The sequence below is a fragment of the Seriola lalandi genome, unplaced genomic scaffold, assembly GCF_002814215.2.
Source record: "Seriola lalandi dorsalis isolate HSWRI2012SDOR001 ecotype SW California unplaced genomic scaffold, Sedor1 jcf7180002054703, whole genome shotgun sequence".
Taxonomy (NCBI): domain Eukaryota; kingdom Metazoa; phylum Chordata; class Actinopteri; order Carangiformes; family Carangidae; genus Seriola; species Seriola lalandi.
Window position 1 is genome coordinate 594088 of NW_019525256.1, and position 19574 is coordinate 613661.

The following is a 19574-nucleotide window of genomic DNA, read 5'->3' on the forward strand; positions in this document are numbered from 1 at the left end:
CACATCAAGCAGAAAAATAATAATAATCACTACAAGCAACCCCTTTCATATTGTTTATAATAATTTGAACCGTTGTCAATATAAAAATGTTGATTAACACATCAACATAAACAAGTCAGAGATCATAAAAGCCAAGAGAACTCAGGAATATTAAACAAGGTAAAGAAAAAATAACACCAGCAAGAGGCCAGTATAAAAAGTGCCCATTTATGCAGATGATGCACTAATTAAATCAATACATTTATGATCAGAATTCAACTTATTGAAGCAGCTTTCTGTGTGACTTGAGCACATCTGAAGCATCAACAAAGCCAACATCCAACAGACTGATATGGGATCATCAGAAAATTTACACTGATTAACTGAAACAAAAAGGAGGCAGAAAATTTTGTGATTCTGTTAAAATATTTCCACATATCCCTCCTTTGTAGTCTGTTGACAATAGAGTGTTGCAGGGATGACGCATTTTGTAGGCCAACCCAGAAGTTAGCATCACCCTATTTCCCTCCACAAAAAGTCACTGGGTTTTTGGATTATTGCAGAAAAGCACGGTAATCTTCACAAGTGAACACCACTTTTATGATTTTTGAAGGCTGAATACAATCACCAGAAGTGATTGTCCCTGACAACCTCTGTATACTCATTAAGCCATTTGTTAGCAATTGTTTTTCATAAGACACGTAAAAGTTTAATAATATCATGACTTGGACATTTACTGACATATTTTATGTCATAGAATAAAAAGTGGAAATGTTTTGAGCTTTTGTCTTCTAATCAAAATCCCACTACAAAAACATTGACATTGGGATGAGGGACTCATTCCTGCAGCAGACTTATTGATGTGAAATACAAGCCCACCAAAACTCATATTCATATTCTTTTCCTTCATATCATTTTCTTTTCTTTGTAGCCAGAATTGTATCTATATCACCAGTGTCTAGTACTCATATGATTAACATTGACAGGCTGTCGTTTGAGCATTAGAGTATTTACATGATTATAATCTGGTATTATATGGCAGTATAATCACAGTGTGACTCTGGCCTAGATCGTTTATTTTGGAGCTAATTATAAACAAAGGCAGACCTATATCACTGCTTTCAGCCTGTGAAATCAGTAAGAGTGCTAAGTGCCTCCTATATACTGGATGTCATTGTAAAACTTGAATAGACCAGTCCATCACACGCACACATGGAGAGCTGCTGTGTCCATTAAGGCATGGCCTACATTCATTCAATCATAGCTGTTGTGATCCACATTACAACACAGTGTGTTTGTGTGGCAGTGTGGTGTGACTGAGCGGTCAGACAGGCTATAAATGGCTCTTATACTGTACTGTTTCTTAGAGAGTGACACTGTAAAGCAACACATAATAAATGGTGGCATGAATTGTGTTGTGTCAAAGCTTTGCTGTGTGACGCGAGGCCATGCCCCAGGGCCACAAGTGGCCTCACAGCTGGTGTGTGTGTGAGGCCGCAAAGCCATTGTCTAAGTGTGTGTATTATTAGCCTGGATGGATGGATGTATTTTGCTGTGAGAATATTGTTAGTGGGTTTTGAAAATGCTTTTTTGGGTTATTGGTTAAAAAGAATTAATTATACAAATACATATTTTCACACTGGGAGCCATTTCAGACCATTACAGACACCTTATAAGATTTAGATGAGGTTGTTGTTTGGGGTTAGTTTTAGTTAAATTAAAGGCCAATTATTTGAGTCATTGCAGGTTTTCAACCTTGTTTTTCATTTTTTGGGCAGGACAAATTTGAACTTTTCAAGTGAGCTTTAAAGGAGCTATTTGTACGTTTTGCTATTGCTACATAGCTAGCATTAGCATTAACAGCTGTTTACTGATCAGTCTAGAAGAAAAGTTGCAAGCTCAGCATCAAACTTCATTCCTTTACGCACGAGAGCAGGTCTCCATAGGTAGAAAGCTACACCAATGTTAACTTTTGTCTTTAGTTAGCACACTAAACAGCTAGCGTGGGCCATTCTCCTCACTGTCCTCCAATCTGCCCTGAAGACGTAGCGCTGCACAGAGGGTGTATTATAATTTCACCTCTGGTAAGCAAGCAACAATCACCACCACCCACTCCAAGCAAGAAACCACGTTCGGCGGCAGAGATGTTTACACAAAGTGAAATGTTGAAACTCAAGGCTGCATGATTTTTATGGCTGCACCATACAATTAAATGGAAATATTTTATATGCCTTGAGCATCATTTTATACACATATCCCCAAAAGATAGTCTGACATATTTGGTATCATTGGAAACTTTCTGCTAGAATTCAAAATGAAAAAAAGTTCTGTGGCTTTGGACAATGTTTGGCTGCACAAAATGAGTTTGTAATGGCTGACCCATCAGCAGGACAGCGGGAATAATATGGATAAATGACAATGAGGCAGGATCTGCAATAGATTGTCTCACATTTTCTCATCTGTCTCTCCTCAGAGCGAGTTCTCCCCCAGGAGCTGTTATTGTTGGACCTCCTTCAGCAGTGGGGAGCCCGGAGGCCTGAGGTCAGCTTCTACCTCAGACACTGCCCCTCCTGGGCACAAGGTACAGCAAAACAAACACATATACATTACAGGAGTCTAATTGCTGTCTGGCAGGAAAAACTTTCAAACACATTTCATATCTTTTCAGTATTGAGGAACATTCACTCACATGGAGAAAAAACACAAACACAGAGACAGTGGTGTGTGTGTGAGGTTTAGAGGTGAGGTCAGGGGCTCGGCCAGTAATTAGCCAGATAAGATGATTAGTTACATAACATGGATGGTGCAAACCTGAAGGAGAGGGAGACAGAGACAAGGACAGAAAGATGTTTGTCTGCTGCAGAAAAGTCATTTCTGGGAAAATATCAGTTTGAATTGCTCAGTGCACTAATGAATACATTTGTGAAATCAGTTCTCAGCTGAATCAGTATTAAACATTAATGCCAAACCTATCCAGGCATGCTAAATGGATTTCTTTTCTCTAAACTTGAACTTGTCCAGTAAAAAGGATGTGAATGAATGATTGTGTAATATTTATATGTGTTAGCACTCGTACAAGCGTACAACTGCGGGGCTGCTGCTGTATGCTGCTGTGCTGTCACACTGGTGTGTTCTTGTGTCTGTGTCTGCTCCCCGCAGGGAGAAGACAACCTCACCACCTGCTGGTGTATTCCCTTTTTACTCCCCATTCATGAAAAGCACAATTCTCATTCATTAAAATTTCATCATTATCATATGCGTGCGAACAGTGAAGTGGATTCTGAATAATAAGTTAAACCTAACACTTATTAGTCAGGTTTTTTTCAACTTGGGATAAAGTCATGAAGCCCACTGAGGCTTTTTCTCATGTGCCTGTTTTGATTCTTTATTAGTATTAACATATAAACCTTTATTAATACTATGTTTATACTACGTTCCTTTCAAGTATTCTGTCAACAATGAACAGGATTTAGCCCAGCCTGTTGTGCCTGCAGCTTTGTAACAGGTTCAGGAGCAGCAGGGTAAGATCAAGGATGCTAATACTACAAATGGAGAGTGGTTTTTGTGTGTCTCTGTGTGTAGAACTGCTCTGTCTAGGAAGCAGCTATGGGCAAAACCTTTTGGAGGAACCTAATTCAAACTCGGTTCTATCGTTTCATTCTATTCTTCCCTCACTTACATACTGCTTGATATACAGTAATATGTGTTCCCGCATCCCTAACAAATCCACTTCAACGTCTGCCCTTTGAACAAAGTATTTACAACTGGTAAGACAAAAGATTCAAGGGAAATCAGGGAAGCTAGTGATACAACAATACAAAGGGCCAAAGCAAAGGTTCAAAAATCTTACAACCCCGGTAAGGTCAAAGACACATGTTGCAAGACCCAAAGAGGGAAATCAAAGTCAGAACAGATTTACATTCTGCAAGGAAGGGGCTCTTTCAGGTGCGTACCCAGTCTGAAAGGGAAAAGTTAAAAACCAAAATTGAAACCCTGTGTGCAGTCCTTGATCTGCTCCAGGCTGAAAAAACACAAGAAACTCCCAGCATGACAGACCTGAGGGAAGGAATAGCTTCTCTCAAGCTGAAGCTGCGTAAGGCCTAAAACAAGTTGGAAGAAGAGCCCTAAAACCAACCCAAAAATCATCAGGGATCTTCAAACCCGGGTTAATGGCTTTGTGAAGCAGATCCAGACTGTGACTGTGGAATATGCAATCTATATGGGTCTCAGTTGCAGGCTGGAGGAAACCCATAATCAGCTACAACAGCAGACAGAGAAAACCATACCACACATCCATGGATCTCCATGTGGACATACAGAACATACAGGTCAAGGTAACGGAGAAGGACCTCAAGCCTGAACTGAGCAACACAGAGAGTGAACCAAGCTGCCTGCAGAGCCAGGACAAAGGGGTTCTTCATTTCAATATGGAGGATCTGAAATCAGACCACCATTTTGACAATGAAGAACTTATTGAGGAAAAAAGAAGAGGAGAGATTGGTTTGCCTCAAGATGGATGGTATAGAGAAAATCACAGACACCGCAGGCAGTCAGATTTGGGAAGAGAAACAGGGCGAAGAGCCAGAGAATGGAGATTGCCAAGATCCACCAGCTGAGGAGCGGCTAGAAGCCCAACATCAAGAGTAAAAAAAAAAAAAAAAAAGTCCTGCAAACCAAGGAGCAAGAGTGGACAAAGGGGTTTGATCATATGAAGTTCACAGAAATGAGCAAGAGGAGGAGGAACTAGTTTGTCAGGATTTTCGTATGTCACTCTGGACAACATGCAGAACAGTAGGGGGATTGTGTATGGGCTCCAGTTAGGCTCAATAATAATCCTTTCACACATGCAATGCAGCCTTGAATGTATCTAGACATTACTTGGAGGTGCTGTATGTGAAAAACACAATTGTCCAAGTCAGTTGGACCAGAAGCAGGTCAGGCCAGGGTAAATCAGACTTAACCCTGTCAGCTCCCTAGCAAGATCAAAAGAGCAGCAGTTCATTTGACCGTCTGCTGTGGACAGAAGAGCCTGTTTTCCCCTTTGTCTCCCTGTTTTCCAGCACCAATATGTAACCCAGATGTGGGTTTGATGAGAAAAATCATCCTTACAACATACATGCAGATTGATGAGCTGCTGGCTTGTTGATGCCTCCCTGCAGCAGCCAAACTGTCTCCTCTGTTTGCTGCCAACTTGTCTTTGGCTCCTCACCTAATATCATAAAACAGCTTCTTAAACAGGCCAATTACTCTGCGAGGATCAGAGCAACACATTACCCTAATGTATTACCTCCTCCTGTGCCGAGTTTGCATCTCTCCTACAAGGACATCACTTTCCTCTCAGAAGCTTACCCTGCTTCTCTACATCATCAAGTCATCAGACATGTACAACTAATGATAGCGTCTTTCTCTCCATCTCCATATGTGACTCTTGATTATTAACATACTATTTTGACTTACTGAGAGTCAATTGAATTTTAGTCCTGCGTTGATCGTGAGATACGCTTTTATCTGCTCCAGTGAATGTAAAGTACTGCTGTAAGTGCTCTATTGACTGGAGGTGAAACCTGGAGCTGCCCGGGATTAGCCCAGATTGAACCTGTCTGGTCTTAGTAGCATTAAAAGGAACAATGCTATTAATAGATTACGCACTCAGAGAAAGATAGAGCTACATTTAGATGAGAGAAAAGCAGGAATCCCAGCTTTTAATTTTTACTATTACTTATAATCTACTATTTCAGCGACATTTCTGTCTCACACAATAAAAAGCAAATAAATGCATTTTCTATCACGTGTTTTTGATGCTATAAAGAAACCAGGCAACACCTTGTCCTCTGTATTTCAGGGCTGTTAAATCAGGTCGGTTGCCAGCAACATCCTCTACATCCTTAGTAGTAGGAATAAGAAAGAGGACAGTGCTAACAAGGACACGTGATAACTTTCTCTTTTAGCACCAGAATATATTGTAGAATACTGAAACTAGAGCATGATTGATAAAAATATCAAAATATATACAGTATATGTAATAAATTAGAAGTTTTGATGGAATCATGCCATTATGATTTATTTGCCGTGTAATGGACAGGAAAGCAAATTTTTACACCCTAAGGCCGATGTGGCCTGTCCATTTATCTTTGTGATAAAGCACACACATGGTTGAATGGTTAATTAAAGCCAAAGCCCTTTCTCTCTCTCTCTCTCTCTCTCTCTCTCTCTCTCTCTCTCTCTCTCTCTCTCTCTCTCTTATTTATTATTTCAGTATCTCTGCTCAAATCACTCAGATTTCTTTTTCTTGTTCATTTATATGCAGGAAGTCAGCAGCCTCTGGAGCAGAGCTGGACCTCGGAAGAGAGCGCTAATGACAGGGTAGGTGCACACATACACACACACACACACACACACAAACACACACACACACACACACACACACACACACACACACACACACACACACTGGAGCTGGGCTGGACTGAAGGTGCAGGACATGCTGTGTTATGCATCCCCAATTAGCTCAACCTCAACACCAGGACCTATTGTGCATGAAGGATCTTTTGGACTGTAAGACATAAAGATATTGTTGAGAGCTTCAGTTTGTCTCTAGCACCTACACTATACTTTTGTGGTCTAAGTTACTGCAGATTCCATTCATCTGTAGTAAATACAGTTTGTACTGAATACTGTATACAGTTACAGTAAATATTGTACACACTGTACAATACAAATGAAAATGTGCATAAAAACACGAGAGACACATTGATCCATCCCTTTGTTTTAAACCTTGAATGTGTTAACTTGGTGAACCTAATATCCTAACTACACAAGCCCTTTAAAGCTTGACATAATGTAGGCTTATTTCTAAGCTGCTGGTTGTGATATTTAGCAAACTTCGAAGGCAAAAGTAATACAAGTTCAGAGACTGCTCAGCAAAGAGCCAGTAAAATTAAACTCATGTTTATTTAATTATATTTTCTTTGTGAATGCAAATTAAACACTAAGACTGTTTACATATGTGTGTAAGTGAGTGTGAGTTTTCACGAACGTAAAGTTCAGTGCATTCAGTGTTTGTCTGTCTGTGTGTGTGTGTGTGTTTAGTCTAGGGGATCATCCCACGGATTAGTGACAGTGATGATTATAGTTTTCTACCAGCGAGACCCATGTGAACACACACACACACTCACACACACACACACACACACACGCACACACACACACACACACACGTAGTGCATACTATATAATTATTGTATATATATTTACAGAGAGACAAGCAGACAAAATGAGAATTAACCTTTTGTCAACAGCATGACTAATTACTGTTAGCTAACCGTTTTATTTTGCTAGCTTACTTTATCCTGTTATCTTTGCCACAAAAATATGCGTCATAAAGTAAAAAGAGCAGCTGACCTCATGCAAGCAGCTTTTTATTTGTCTCTAACTGCTATTTTCAACCACGTTAGCCATTGTATTTAACACAGGCTAGACGTTGGCTTTGTACATGTTGGTTAGGCCACAGTTAGCCAGTCACCAACCGTGTTTGAATATGTGTATCTATGTTGGTCAGTCTTCTGGTTAGTCAGCCAGTGTGCATGTGCGTGTGTGCGTGTGTGTGTGCATGTGTTGGTCAGTCAGTGAAGGTAGGATTAGCTTGGTCCCATGACATAACCGGGCTAAGAGGATTGTTAGCTAGCCAAACAGCTCCTCCTCCTCCTCCCTCTTGTCCTCTTCTTCTCACCTCACTCACTCCTTCACAGTCGTCTTGAAGTCTCTGTCTTTCTTTTGTCCTCTACCTTCTACATTTTGTTGAAAGCAACAGCAAAGAGTTCGAGGAGCGTAGGGGGTAAGTTTCTTTTTCTTTTAAGTTGGGGTACGTGTTTGTGCATCCATGCTGGTGTGAGGGTACTGGTGTGTAGAGCTCAACAAAGTGTGTGTGTTTGCTTTACACTTTCTGCCCACCTTACACTTTTTTGCCGTCTGCACACATCAGCCCATCATACATAATAGAACAATTGAATTGAATTGAATGTAAAGGTGACTTTGAAATGTAAGTGAGTGTGTGTGTTCTTTACTTTCGTGTCTCCTTAAACTTCTGAAATATATTCACACACACACACACACACACACTGGCTGATGGCTTGACAAACAGATTGTCTCTGTGTTAGATTGGGACTTTTGGCCATGTGTGAATGTGTCACACTAAATGAGAGCACAGTGAGTTTTTACGTCAGTGTGATTTTACATCTTGTAAAAACTGGACACTATGTGCAGGCAGGGTGTGGCTTTTGACCATGTGTGTTTGGGCTTGACATTGTTATTTTGTGAGTGTGTGTATGTGTCTGTGTATGTGTGTCGGCCTCATTTAGGGATGTGGATGCATGACTCCAAGTCAGGGTGTGACTCCTGGCTCTATATAATCACACCCAAAAGCTCTCACTTACTTACTCACTCACTCGCGCAAACACACACCAGATGCTGTTTCTTCCCACATGTAAAGATGACAGTGTCGACAGATGTCTGTGTATATATGAAAGAGAGAACGAGATTTATTACTTAAGTATACAGCTGTTTTAGATTATTTAATCATCACTCATATTATTAGTTTCATTACTCATTACAGTAATTAATCTCTTACTGAATGAATAAGTTAATTTAAATCTGGAAAAAATCAGGATATGACAGTCTTCCCTTCTTTGTTTATTTCAGTCTTTAACTCAAAAAAGTAACAGGGATAATTTCACTTTTTAGTAGCTTGGCTAGCACCTGAACCCAAGAGGTGGCAATGTTGCTCATTTGGTCGGTAAGTCCACTATTTTGGTTCAGAGACAAATGATAAATAGCCATGACATGTTATACAGATATTCATAGTCCCTAGAGAATGAATCCTAATTATTTTAGTTGATAATGGTTTCATCAACAGCACTTTTAGGTAAAAATTAAAATTTGCTCAATCAATGAGCGATTCAAATCGTAAAAGTGGGCCAGTAAATTTCCAAAGAAGGAAACCTGTTTGCTCAGAGTGATTATTTAGCTATTAGCAACTAGTGATCTGCCACTGATCTGAATTGTAATAATGTTTATCTGTGGTAAACTACCAGAAGTTATATGCTTATGTGACTGATGGGGGCGGCTCCTGAACTCTAAATTTGTGCTGCAATTTAATTTGTTCATACATGCTAACGGTTTTTTATGCTAACATTACCATGTGTGAAGCAGCCTTCTATGCTAGCCTGTGCTGCCTGTGTGGCGCTCTACACAAGAGGATCCTTCTGCAGCCTGCAATACTTACAGTTACACCCAAGTTGGACGCCTCCTGCTCCTCTTTGAAAGGGGCTTAAGAATGGCTCACCTGTGCTAATGATGCTAGCCATGCTAACTAGCTGTTTAAAAACACACACTAACCGAAGCGTCTCACATGGAGGCTTTGCCACTGAGCACCAACCCACGAATGAGGTGGGACAGATACATTTTTTTGCCTACATTTAAAAAATCTGCATATATGAGCTAGCTTTGTGGTAAAAAGTACACTAGGTGAGGTTAGCATGACTATTGATCCATTACGAAATTTCTTTTACTTCCTTTCTTCTATACTTGATTTATCCAAAGAAGAAAACTTCTAATTGTGAAAAATAAATAGGTGGGGCGGTGGTCGTTTGAAGCGAATATGTGTTCTGTAATATTATGGAAGAATTTGACAAAGCAACATGTCAACTACAAATTAAAGAAATATATTCCTGCTAGATAAATATCACTGCACAACTCTGGTGTTTTGCAGTGTTCTTCCTCCCAGCTCAACACAGCCTCCTACAAACTTCCCCTCTAACCTCACAACGACCACGGGGACTGTCACACACTTTGAGTTAACACAAGTGATGATGTCTGTTGATCCATCCGTGTGTAACTCTACCCCATCCAGATGTGTGTGAGGGCACTGCTGAGGGATATATTAAGAAGTCAGGTGTGTCTGTGTGTGTTTGTGTGCTCTTGACCAAACACACATGTCAGGGGTTGTGTTGATGTAGATTAAGATGAATATTTTCAGCGTACGTCATCACTAGCAATGCTTCGGGAAGTTATACAATAGTTCTGGTTCAGGGATGTTGGCAGACTTGAATTGCTAGATGTGACCTGGTGATGGTTTAATAAAGGTAATGCTACTATGAATAAGTTTTAAAGGTTCAATTCACACTTTATTTATATTTTTGTGATGACATCTGGCAGTTATTTTGCGGCGTCAGGTGAGTTTTCCCTAAATCCAGCTGCTCGTCTTGTTTTTATTTCTGAATTGTGGTTTAGGTGTTCACCCTTTTGCTCATCAAGCTGCCTGTGGTGGGGTTCAAAGATGTGACCTCTCAGTTAGAGGATGGTCTCTGAAACAAGCGGGCCACCCTGCTGTGTGAATGTTAGTTGCTGGAGTGGTTCTGATAACAGAGTTTTCCCTCTGGTCTGGCTGGGGCTGCAGGAATGTCTGAAGGCTGTTATTGTAGATCAGGAGGAATATTTTTACTGGAGGCGTACAGCAGATGGGAAGGGGATGGGTTTCATTGCTACAGGGACCCATGATCAGAACAACCTGTGCGCCTGTGTGCCTAGTATGTGTGTGCTTAACTCTGAGAACATAGGCACTGGGAAACATAATACTCACACACCGAGCAGGTCTAATATTCCCATGTGCTTCAGATTATAGCTGTGATCTGAACATATGTAAAACTGCCACGACGACCAGTGAACAGCAGCAACATGAAGATACATTCTGTAGTTTAGAATTTCAAATAAATTGTCTTCAATAACTGATCATCACTTTATACTTGAATTTATTGACACCAGAAATACAGACTTCATCCTGAGTAAACCCTCAGTGAAACAGTTCCCACACTCTGCTGTACTGTATCTGTACATTGAGATACACAGGAAACTGCATGAAGAGAGTCTTCTGTGTGTCATGGTCTGTTCATGGTGATAGCATTGAGGATTTGCAACTGACAAGTCCGCAGGCAGTTCCACCAGGGGTGCCACATTTGATTGACAGCAAATAGTCCAATCAAAGCCTCGAACCTGCTGCGAACCTGCCGCGTCTTCTGCAGCACTGCCAGCTAAAAACCAAATAATCAAACAAAGACTAGAGAACTGTCACATTTCATGGAAAACTATGTATATTCAAAATCCAGACAAAATTTTTTATGAAGCAAATTACAGGGCAAACTATGCATCCTGGCCAGTAAGAGAAAAGGTTTCAGGTATTGTTTTTTTTTTCCATAAACCATAAACCATACCAAACAGAACAAAAACCAAATCCCAAATACTGTTTCTAAAAGGTTGTGAGTGGCGATGGTGGCTGTCTAATGACATGTCAGTAGAGATGTCTTTTTTACATAATACATTATTGACATCGTTAGCCTGCAATCAACAATCAGGCTGGTTCCAAAACTGCTCTGCACAATATCATTCTTATGGACTCTTATGTCCTGCTAAAGTTATCGTACATTTAAGGGTTGTTTGAATAACTGATTGTATGACTTATATAATTATCACAACACTGGTCATCTGTTTTATTAGCAGGCTACATACTGAAGTTTAGGCAAACCCCAAATCACGATTGCTATTTTGAAAAAGTATCTCCACTCAGGCTCTTGGATAACAGAAGATTTCTTCACATATATGAGCAGATGGAAGCTTCTATAAGGCTTTTTGACTTGATATGACTTTAGATCCGAATACAAAAACAAAGTGGTAATGAACTGAAATGACATTTGGTTTTGGCAGTCATCGATCATCTATTGCATGCCTCTAGTGCCCTGTGTTAACTAGCTTATTGCAAGCAGCCCAGAAGCATTTTTACCCACCCACTCAAATGAAAACAATTCAAATGGGGTGAATATTACCCAGTGTGGCACTAAACTCTACCAATACCACACAATGTTGCACACTGTCTGTATTGCTCCTCTAATGAGAGGAAATTGAATTTGAGCTGAAATCAGTTTAGCTAAGGAAATGTTTTTGTTTAGTTGGTTGAAATGGTTCAAGTCCAGATTTTTTGCCATTAGATGAGTTATCAGAGACATTACATTTATGTTTGCTCTGAAACCAAAAAGTTACTTTCCATTAATATGGCTGAAGTGAATGAAGAGGCTTTCTGAACAGGACTGCAACAAATCTAGACATTGTAGTATTACAACGTGCAAATCATACTTCATCACACACATATCAACATGAAGCCACTGATATGAAGGGAACAATCATGATTTTAATGTGCTTTCATCATTTAGTTCAATGTTGGACATAATCGTTACCATTTCCCCCAAATTTGAAGGTTTTTCTCTTTGAAGAGCTGCTGACTTTCCCAAAAATGATTTTAAAGACAGTTTTAATAGTTTTGATGAATTTTAATGTCCTGCCTTCTGAAAGAGTCCAATTCTGCAGGAAACTTGAGCAGTTCCAACATATCAGTTTCAGCCTTTAACAGCTACTGAATGTTAATGAAAATGTCATCCAATTTCAATACAACTAAGTTATATTTAATTATAAAAACATAATGAATCACTGTTGAATAGTCCTGCCACACACAGCCCACTCACACCCACAGATGCCTGAACGCCGAACAACAGCATGGGCAAAAATTCCAGTCTGCTTGCATTACTGGATGTGTGTGTGTGTGTGTGTGTGTGTGTGTGTGTGTGTGTGTGTGTGTGTGGGAGGGGGGGGGTATGTGTGTGTGTGTATCTTTTACTGAGTGGGACAGATGTGTGTCTGTTTCACAGAGTGAAAGAGAAAATGCGTGATGCAGCAGTTAGGTCACATGTCACTGTGTGTGTGTGTGTGTGTGTGTGTGTGTGTTGCAGAGAGCGAGACAGAGAAAGAGAGAAGAGGAAAATATGACGCAGCAGGAGTCAGCTGTTACTCTTTGTGTGTGTGTGTGTGTGTGTGCGCACATACATGTCATGTGCATGCGCGTGCAGCATCTGGCGGGAATGTGTGCCACGAGATCGTTGCGCACGCTTGCCCCGGCCGCTAATCTGCCGACATCAACATTATCATCATCATCTTCGTCATCTTCCTCATAACACACATCTGGAGCTGGAGGCAGAGGCTTGATTGAGAGCTCGTGCCCCATCAGGCTGTGGTGCAGTGATTTCCCTTCTGAGAGAAAGCGGGAGAAAGAAAGAGGGAGGTGTGAGAAGGGGGAGAGAGAGAGAGAGAGAAGGGGAAGTCGCTGCAGCAAAAAGCCAGCTGCAGAGGAATGACAAGGACTGAGAGAAAGAGGGATGAAGGAATGCAGATGAAGAAATTATGAAGAAAGATGTTGAAAGGTGGAGAGAAAGAAGGGGTGAAGGGAGGTGATGGATAAAAGGATGGAGGGAAAGACAGAAACAGACAATATGAGGTGTCAGAGGGGACAGGAGGAGGTATAGAAGATATAGTAAAGATGGAAGGATAAAGGAAAGGAGGGAGGTACTGTTTATAAAAAGGGAGGGAGCGAATGACTATCCCTCCATCTTTTTGTACATGTTCATAGGTTTACATGTTTGTAGTAATTGAATGCAGTGTCACATTAGTGGGCTTTCCACTCCGTTCACACGTCATATGAGAACACACCAATAACTGAGAGTCTGTATGAGAGAGCGAGAGAGATAGAAAGAGGGGGAGGGAGGGAGGGAGGGAGCATGGGCCGAGCGAGAGAGAGGCAGAGAGAGCGAGGGGGGGAGAGTGTCGTAAATCACAGCACATCACCAGGCAGACGAGAGGGAAAGTTGTGATAAGGATCGCTCTCGTTTCCCCTCTTTTAAGCTTTTCTCCCTCAAGCCTCTGGCAACATTTTTCCATCTGAAAGCATTAAGGTCCAGTGTGTCTCTGAGCGGCTGTGAGGATGGAGTGGAATGAGGTGGATTTGGTGCAGGAATTTACTGTTGAAGGACAATGCAGCAAAATTAAAGTCCGCTCCTGCAGGATCACATGGGACAGCCTGCAGGTAAATACAGCACAGCGGGGGGCTGATAGAAACTGCATGTTAAATGTCAGCTGGGGGCTCAGAGCAGCGCAGTCTGCACGGTGTTTGTGCAGCGTCTTAACAGCATGAGCAGCGGAATACATGACACCGCTGTTAAGTGTCAGACGAATTGTTAACTTTTCAGCTGCTGTAAGATGCATGTCATCATTAGAGAGGTAGAAACTGCAGTAAGCAAAAATATTAACTTCACTGACAGAAATACAATATATTTTGAAAGACTGACACTCTTTAGTCCAACCAATTTGACAATCTGCAGATAGTGTCACCTGCTGTTTGCTTTAGGAAAATGTACAAATTTCAGCTTTTTAGGTTTTTATTATACACTACTACTACTGTAAAAGTAGTTTTTGAAACCTTAAAGTATCAATGATTTGAAACGGATTGTAGTTTGAAGCTCAGACACAGTGGAAGGTTCTAGAAAATTCAATTTACTCACCTTTTTTAATTAATCTTCACGTGATGGACATAATGCACATTAATATGTAATTTAGTCATCAGTGGCACCAGAATTCTTCTTGCAAGGACTAGTTAGGGGCTTAATTAGACATGGACATACAGCTTTTATCTTATATTGTTTATTTATTTAGCAATTATCATACAGTAGCCCTCCTAAAACAGTTTTAATATTTCAAAGTAACTCACATTAACAATAAAAAGTATATACAGTTTTATTTTGATTTAATTCATTTAAACAAAAAATATAGAAGGAATAGGAGATAGACCCCTGCAGAGGGCAGGCAGATTCAGAAATATAGGACAGTCTACTTTGGAAAACTTGGAAATCTAACTGAAAAATTCAGGCAGAATAAAAAAAAAAAAAGCAAATAACACAATAGGAAATGCATAGAAATTTAACATTTTCAGTGAAACAATATTCCAACCAGCTGTGAATGAAGCTACTTACTAGCTGTGTTGAGTTTTTGTGACGGTACTTCTTCCAGGCTGAGCGCTGGACTACTTCCTGTAACCTCCTGCCAACCATTCATCTAACATCGCTAACAGCACTGCCAGGCGTGAGTAACACCGCAGCTACTATAGCCCGTCATCGGTGTGACGGCAAACCGGATAAAAGTATACTAAAAGCAGCTACAATCAATGTTTTATAATAACAATTTTCATTTGTGATAACAATGTGACAGTGTGTGAAAGGGGTAGTGATGTAGTGATGAACCTACAGACAATAATCCCCTCAGCTTTACAGAGCTTTACAGTGAGTTTCAGCTCATTGTTTTGGTTTTCTGACCCACAACTTTACTGGTCTGGTTCACTCTCTCATTGTGTTGTTTTTTTGCAGCTGATTTCAGCAAAGTTCAGTGAGAGTGAATGTTGGCCTCGGATTCATCATGTAGCCAGAAGCGCCAAATGAATGATTAATGTTGCCTATGTTGCTCCATAACTGCTGGATGTGTAAATTAGCATGTGTTTGTTAACAAGTTTGCCAAATCGATATGCCACTGTTGTGTTCACATCTTGCGTGACGTGAGCTACATGAATTCATCCAGGTGATTCCAGTGCTTCGAAGGTTGTTCGTGTAAAATCAGTCAAACATCTAGCAGACTCATGATGGGGCTGCATGGGGCTAATCCTTGCTGGGCGGTACCCTTCTCTAGCCCCACCCTATTGCCATAGTGAACTGGACTGCATTACATTAAGAGGTGTTTCTCCTCCCTATTCACATAGATGAGGGTCGCAGAATATTACAAACACCTCTGAATATGATGTGGTCCAGTACAACAGTGCAACTAACTCTGAACTCAGTGCTAAAACATATTTCAATACCTCTATGACAGTGTCAATGGACACTGAGCGCTGTAAGCATTATAACAGTAGTAGAGTTTGTGGCAATACAGCTGTATTGGAATGAATTAGGTGTACGTAATAAAGTGAACACTGAGCGTAGGTTTTATGTGAATAAAAAATACATAATATAGTCTAAAAAATATGAATTAACATAGATACAGTTTTCTGTATAGAGAACAATAAAAGTTGTCATTGCCTAATATGGGGGTTGCTTCTGGAGTTCAGGTCTATTACCCCTCCATCACTGTTTGCAATACTTCAACATGATAACAGTGATGTTCTAATTATACCAGCACTGGTCTTCTTTCAGTTGACAGCACTGAAGTGCATTAGCAGGAGTTCAGTTCATATCTGCAGATTCTTCATAATGCACATCAACTTCTGCAGAATCCTATAGGTCAGCAGTTAGCTAATGATATGAGGCACCACTGACTGGAAAAAAACAGTGTAATATGCATAATGTCATCGTCTAAAACTTGATGTAGTCTGCATAATGTTGGAATACTGTGTCTGCATAATGTCAGTGAGAATTTCTATAGGTTAGCCTGAAGGCAGTGATGCTGTCTATGGCACAGCGTGGCTATCAGTGTCATTAATCATTGATACTGATATGTAGCTTTGTGCTAATGCTGCCAGAGTCAGAGATCCTACTCCCTGAGCTGTTAAATGGCCGGTGGGTTTAATTTGCTTTACTGATTCCTACTGTGTTTTTCATCAGCTCCTCCCTGAGTCATGGCACTGAAGTCTCCACTGAGATGTGTGAGGATTTACTTTGAACAAAACTGACTGGGGCCTCGGCGCCCTCGACTCTAAACGCTTTGAAACAATTTCTCTCTTATTGCCAGGAGAGATTAAGTTCGATTGAAATCTGTGTCCTTATTCTTGAATCACAGGCCCCTTAAATCACACTAATTACAGTCTGATGTATCTGCTTCCATGTTCAACCACTATTTCAGGCAGCTGAAGTAACTAATGAAGTTTAAATACATCAAGACTTTACCTACAGTACAGAATAAGTCTGTGAGGTATTTCAAGTGATTTGGATATTAGTTCTGGATAAAGATATTAATTTTTGGATTTTGTAAATCTTTATTTGCCCTATTATGAAGCAATGCAGAGCTGGATGGTGTTGAAGCTGGCTTAGTGTTATTAATGCTGTTGCACTCATGCAGTCACAGGTTTAGATAGTAGCTAGAACATGCAGTATTTCCCATTGGATAACATTTGAAAACTTTCGCATTGTCTAGCCTCGCTGTATACTGGAAACAAACGTAACGGACCAGGTGCTGTTTGTGTGTGTGTGTGTGTGTGTGTGTATCCATGAGTGAACATGCACAATAGCAGGATGTGGCTGGGCTGAAACCTTCCGCTGTTGTCTGCTAAAGGCATTCCCCCCTCCCCTATTACCACACCGTCAACGCCCCGAAAATACACACACACACACACACACACACACACACACACAGACAAACATTTCATTCTGCTATCATTGCTATCATAGAAATGTTTGTTCTGTGCAACATCTACAAGCACAGCCACGATAACACACTCCTCTGATAGTAAGCTACAGGACAAATGATGAGTGTGATTTGATTTTTTCTAGCTGATGTTGATGTCTGTGTCACGGCACTGAAATGACCAGGGCAGATAGGATTCCTCAAACCAATACTATAATTCTGTCAGTCTGCCAAGGCCACCAGCTGCTGGCCCAATAACGTTTCTGCAGCACACTGAAGGTGCTCTATGACCTAACATGTGAGATGATATGTGTGTGCAGCTGTGTGTCATCTTGTCTGTAACCGTCCTTTGCTCAGTTATGTGTAATGGAGAGACACAAAGGGGAAACATAGGCTTTTTCTATGGAGATTTATTAATATATGCAGCTTTTGTATGTGTTCTTGTGTGTGTGTGTGTGTGTGTGTGTGTGTGTGTGTGTGTGTGTGTGTGTGTGTGTGTGTGTGTGTAGGTTCCCCGTGTGGAGCTGACCCTCTCTGAGCTCCAGGAAATGGCCACAAGACAACAGCAACAAATAGAGGCTCAGCAACAGATGTTGGTCGCCAAGGTAACTTGAATGGATTACCTGTCAGTGAGTGTAAGGTTAGCTACAGTAGAGTCGGCCACGAGGCCACAGGGGCTAAGGCCTCAGAGGAGTGTGTGTGTGTGTGTGTGTGTGTGTGTGTGTGTGTGTGTGTGTGTGTGTGTGTGTGTGTGAGGATCATGGCTCATACATCGTCCTCTGTGACATGACATGTGGTCCTGTTCAGGGTTTAAGGACTGGCAGGAAAGAACAGCTCCATACAATGCAGTAGACAACCATTCACCTAAAGGTTTTGTGTGTGAGAGAGACACACACAGATCATGGTCACTTGTCCCCAATTCCCACATTAGGAAGTGACATTTGAGTTGACAGGAAGTGAGGTCATCACAGGCCCCACAGCTGCTGGGAAGTTGAAGCAGATTTGTTCTCCAGGAAAGAGTCAGAGGAGCGAGCCAAGAAGAAAGAAAAAGAGGCAGATTCTTTTAATTTGTTAAAGTCTCTCCATTCATTTGATAAAGTGTCCACTCAGGATAGAATAAATAAGAACGTTTTCAACAGGGAACTGGAATAATTTCAACCTCCAACTTTGATTTGGCCAATTTTGTTTTTTCAAGGCCAACTGTGGCAACTTTATGCTGATGTTCAGCATTTTTTGAAACGCAGCAATTTCCCTAGTAAAATGACAGTTTCCTTCCAGTGTCTAAGTACTGAAGTATTTTCCTCTCCGGGTGGAAAAGTCCCCCAGCTGATATGTGGAGGCAGTTTCCATGCTTCAACATTAGTATGATACAACATGAGTTGAGGATTTCCGTGATAAAAGAAAAAAAAATCCAAAACACAGCTACTGCCGCCTTCGACATGCACGTTTACTCCGGCGTCGTCTGTGTAATGAAACAAACTACTGTTATGTAATGTGTTATTTGTGTGTGTGTGTGTGTGTTGTGTGTGTGTATGTGGGTCCAGTGAATGATGGGAGGCTTCTTGCCAACATTCCATTTCCCTCTTCCTCTGTGTGTGTGTGTTAGAGAGACACACAGGTCAGCTGTACTACGTGCCAGCACGACACATAGAGAGAGGTGTAAACTGCCTCAGTCAGCATCACACATGACAGGCCTTGTTTTTCAATCTCTCTCTCTCTCTCTCTTTCTCTCTCTCGCTCTTCCTTCTCTGCAGGACAAATGCGTAAACATAAATGAAAATCAATAGCCATATGATTACCAAAATTATGCCTTAATAAGGGCTCACTGAAGAAATAGGCGATGGTGCTTTTCAAGCATTATACTTTTCAGCGTTTACACTCCCCTCATTAGTAATTTTAAAGCCACTCCACAGCCACATAGATGTTTTCAGTTACTGGCTAATCAGGTGGGTGGAGCTTTGATGGGAATTGCATGATGTCACCAAACTCTGTGAACAAATAACAGTGAGTGTGATAAAGGTGGCAACTGTCCCGACATAACAAGGGCAGCGAATTAACAGGAGAGCGAGGGAGCTGTCAATCAACCACAGTCTGTACACGCCCTGAGAAGAGGCACCATGAGTGAAACCACCTGTGTGGGTTTAAGTAATTAAAACCAACATATAGCATTTATATTGTCAATCAATTGACGATCGGTTAGGAATTCCACTACCAATGTAATAACAGGATGTGCCCCATGCAACTGTTAAATTCTATTAAAAATATGATCTTTTTTGACAGCACCTTTATCAGTCAGTATTAACACGATTCTGAGTGACAGTCTGATGAATGTGAAACTGTTG

At 40.9% G+C, this 19574-nt stretch overlaps 1 protein-coding gene across 5 annotated transcripts in view; it reads left to right on the plus strand.

Moving 5' to 3' along the window:
• The window catches only part of LOC111668122 (apoptosis-stimulating of p53 protein 1-like), a 48813-nt gene that overhangs the window by 12198 nt on the left and 17041 nt on the right, over positions 1–19574 (plus strand). For 3 of the 5 annotated variants that reach the window (XM_023424078.2, XM_023424076.2, XM_023424079.2), the window contains exons 3-5: positions 2453–2560; positions 6287–6342; positions 17742–17837. In XM_023424078.2, the coding sequence (XP_023279846.1) occupies positions 2453–2560; positions 6287–6342; positions 17742–17837 (260 nt within the window). Of the gene's footprint in view, positions 1–2452; positions 2561–6286; positions 6343–7721; positions 7814–17741; positions 17838–19574 lie in introns of those variants that run through there. The other 2 variants (XM_023424077.2, XM_023424081.2) reach the window with 2 other exon arrangements.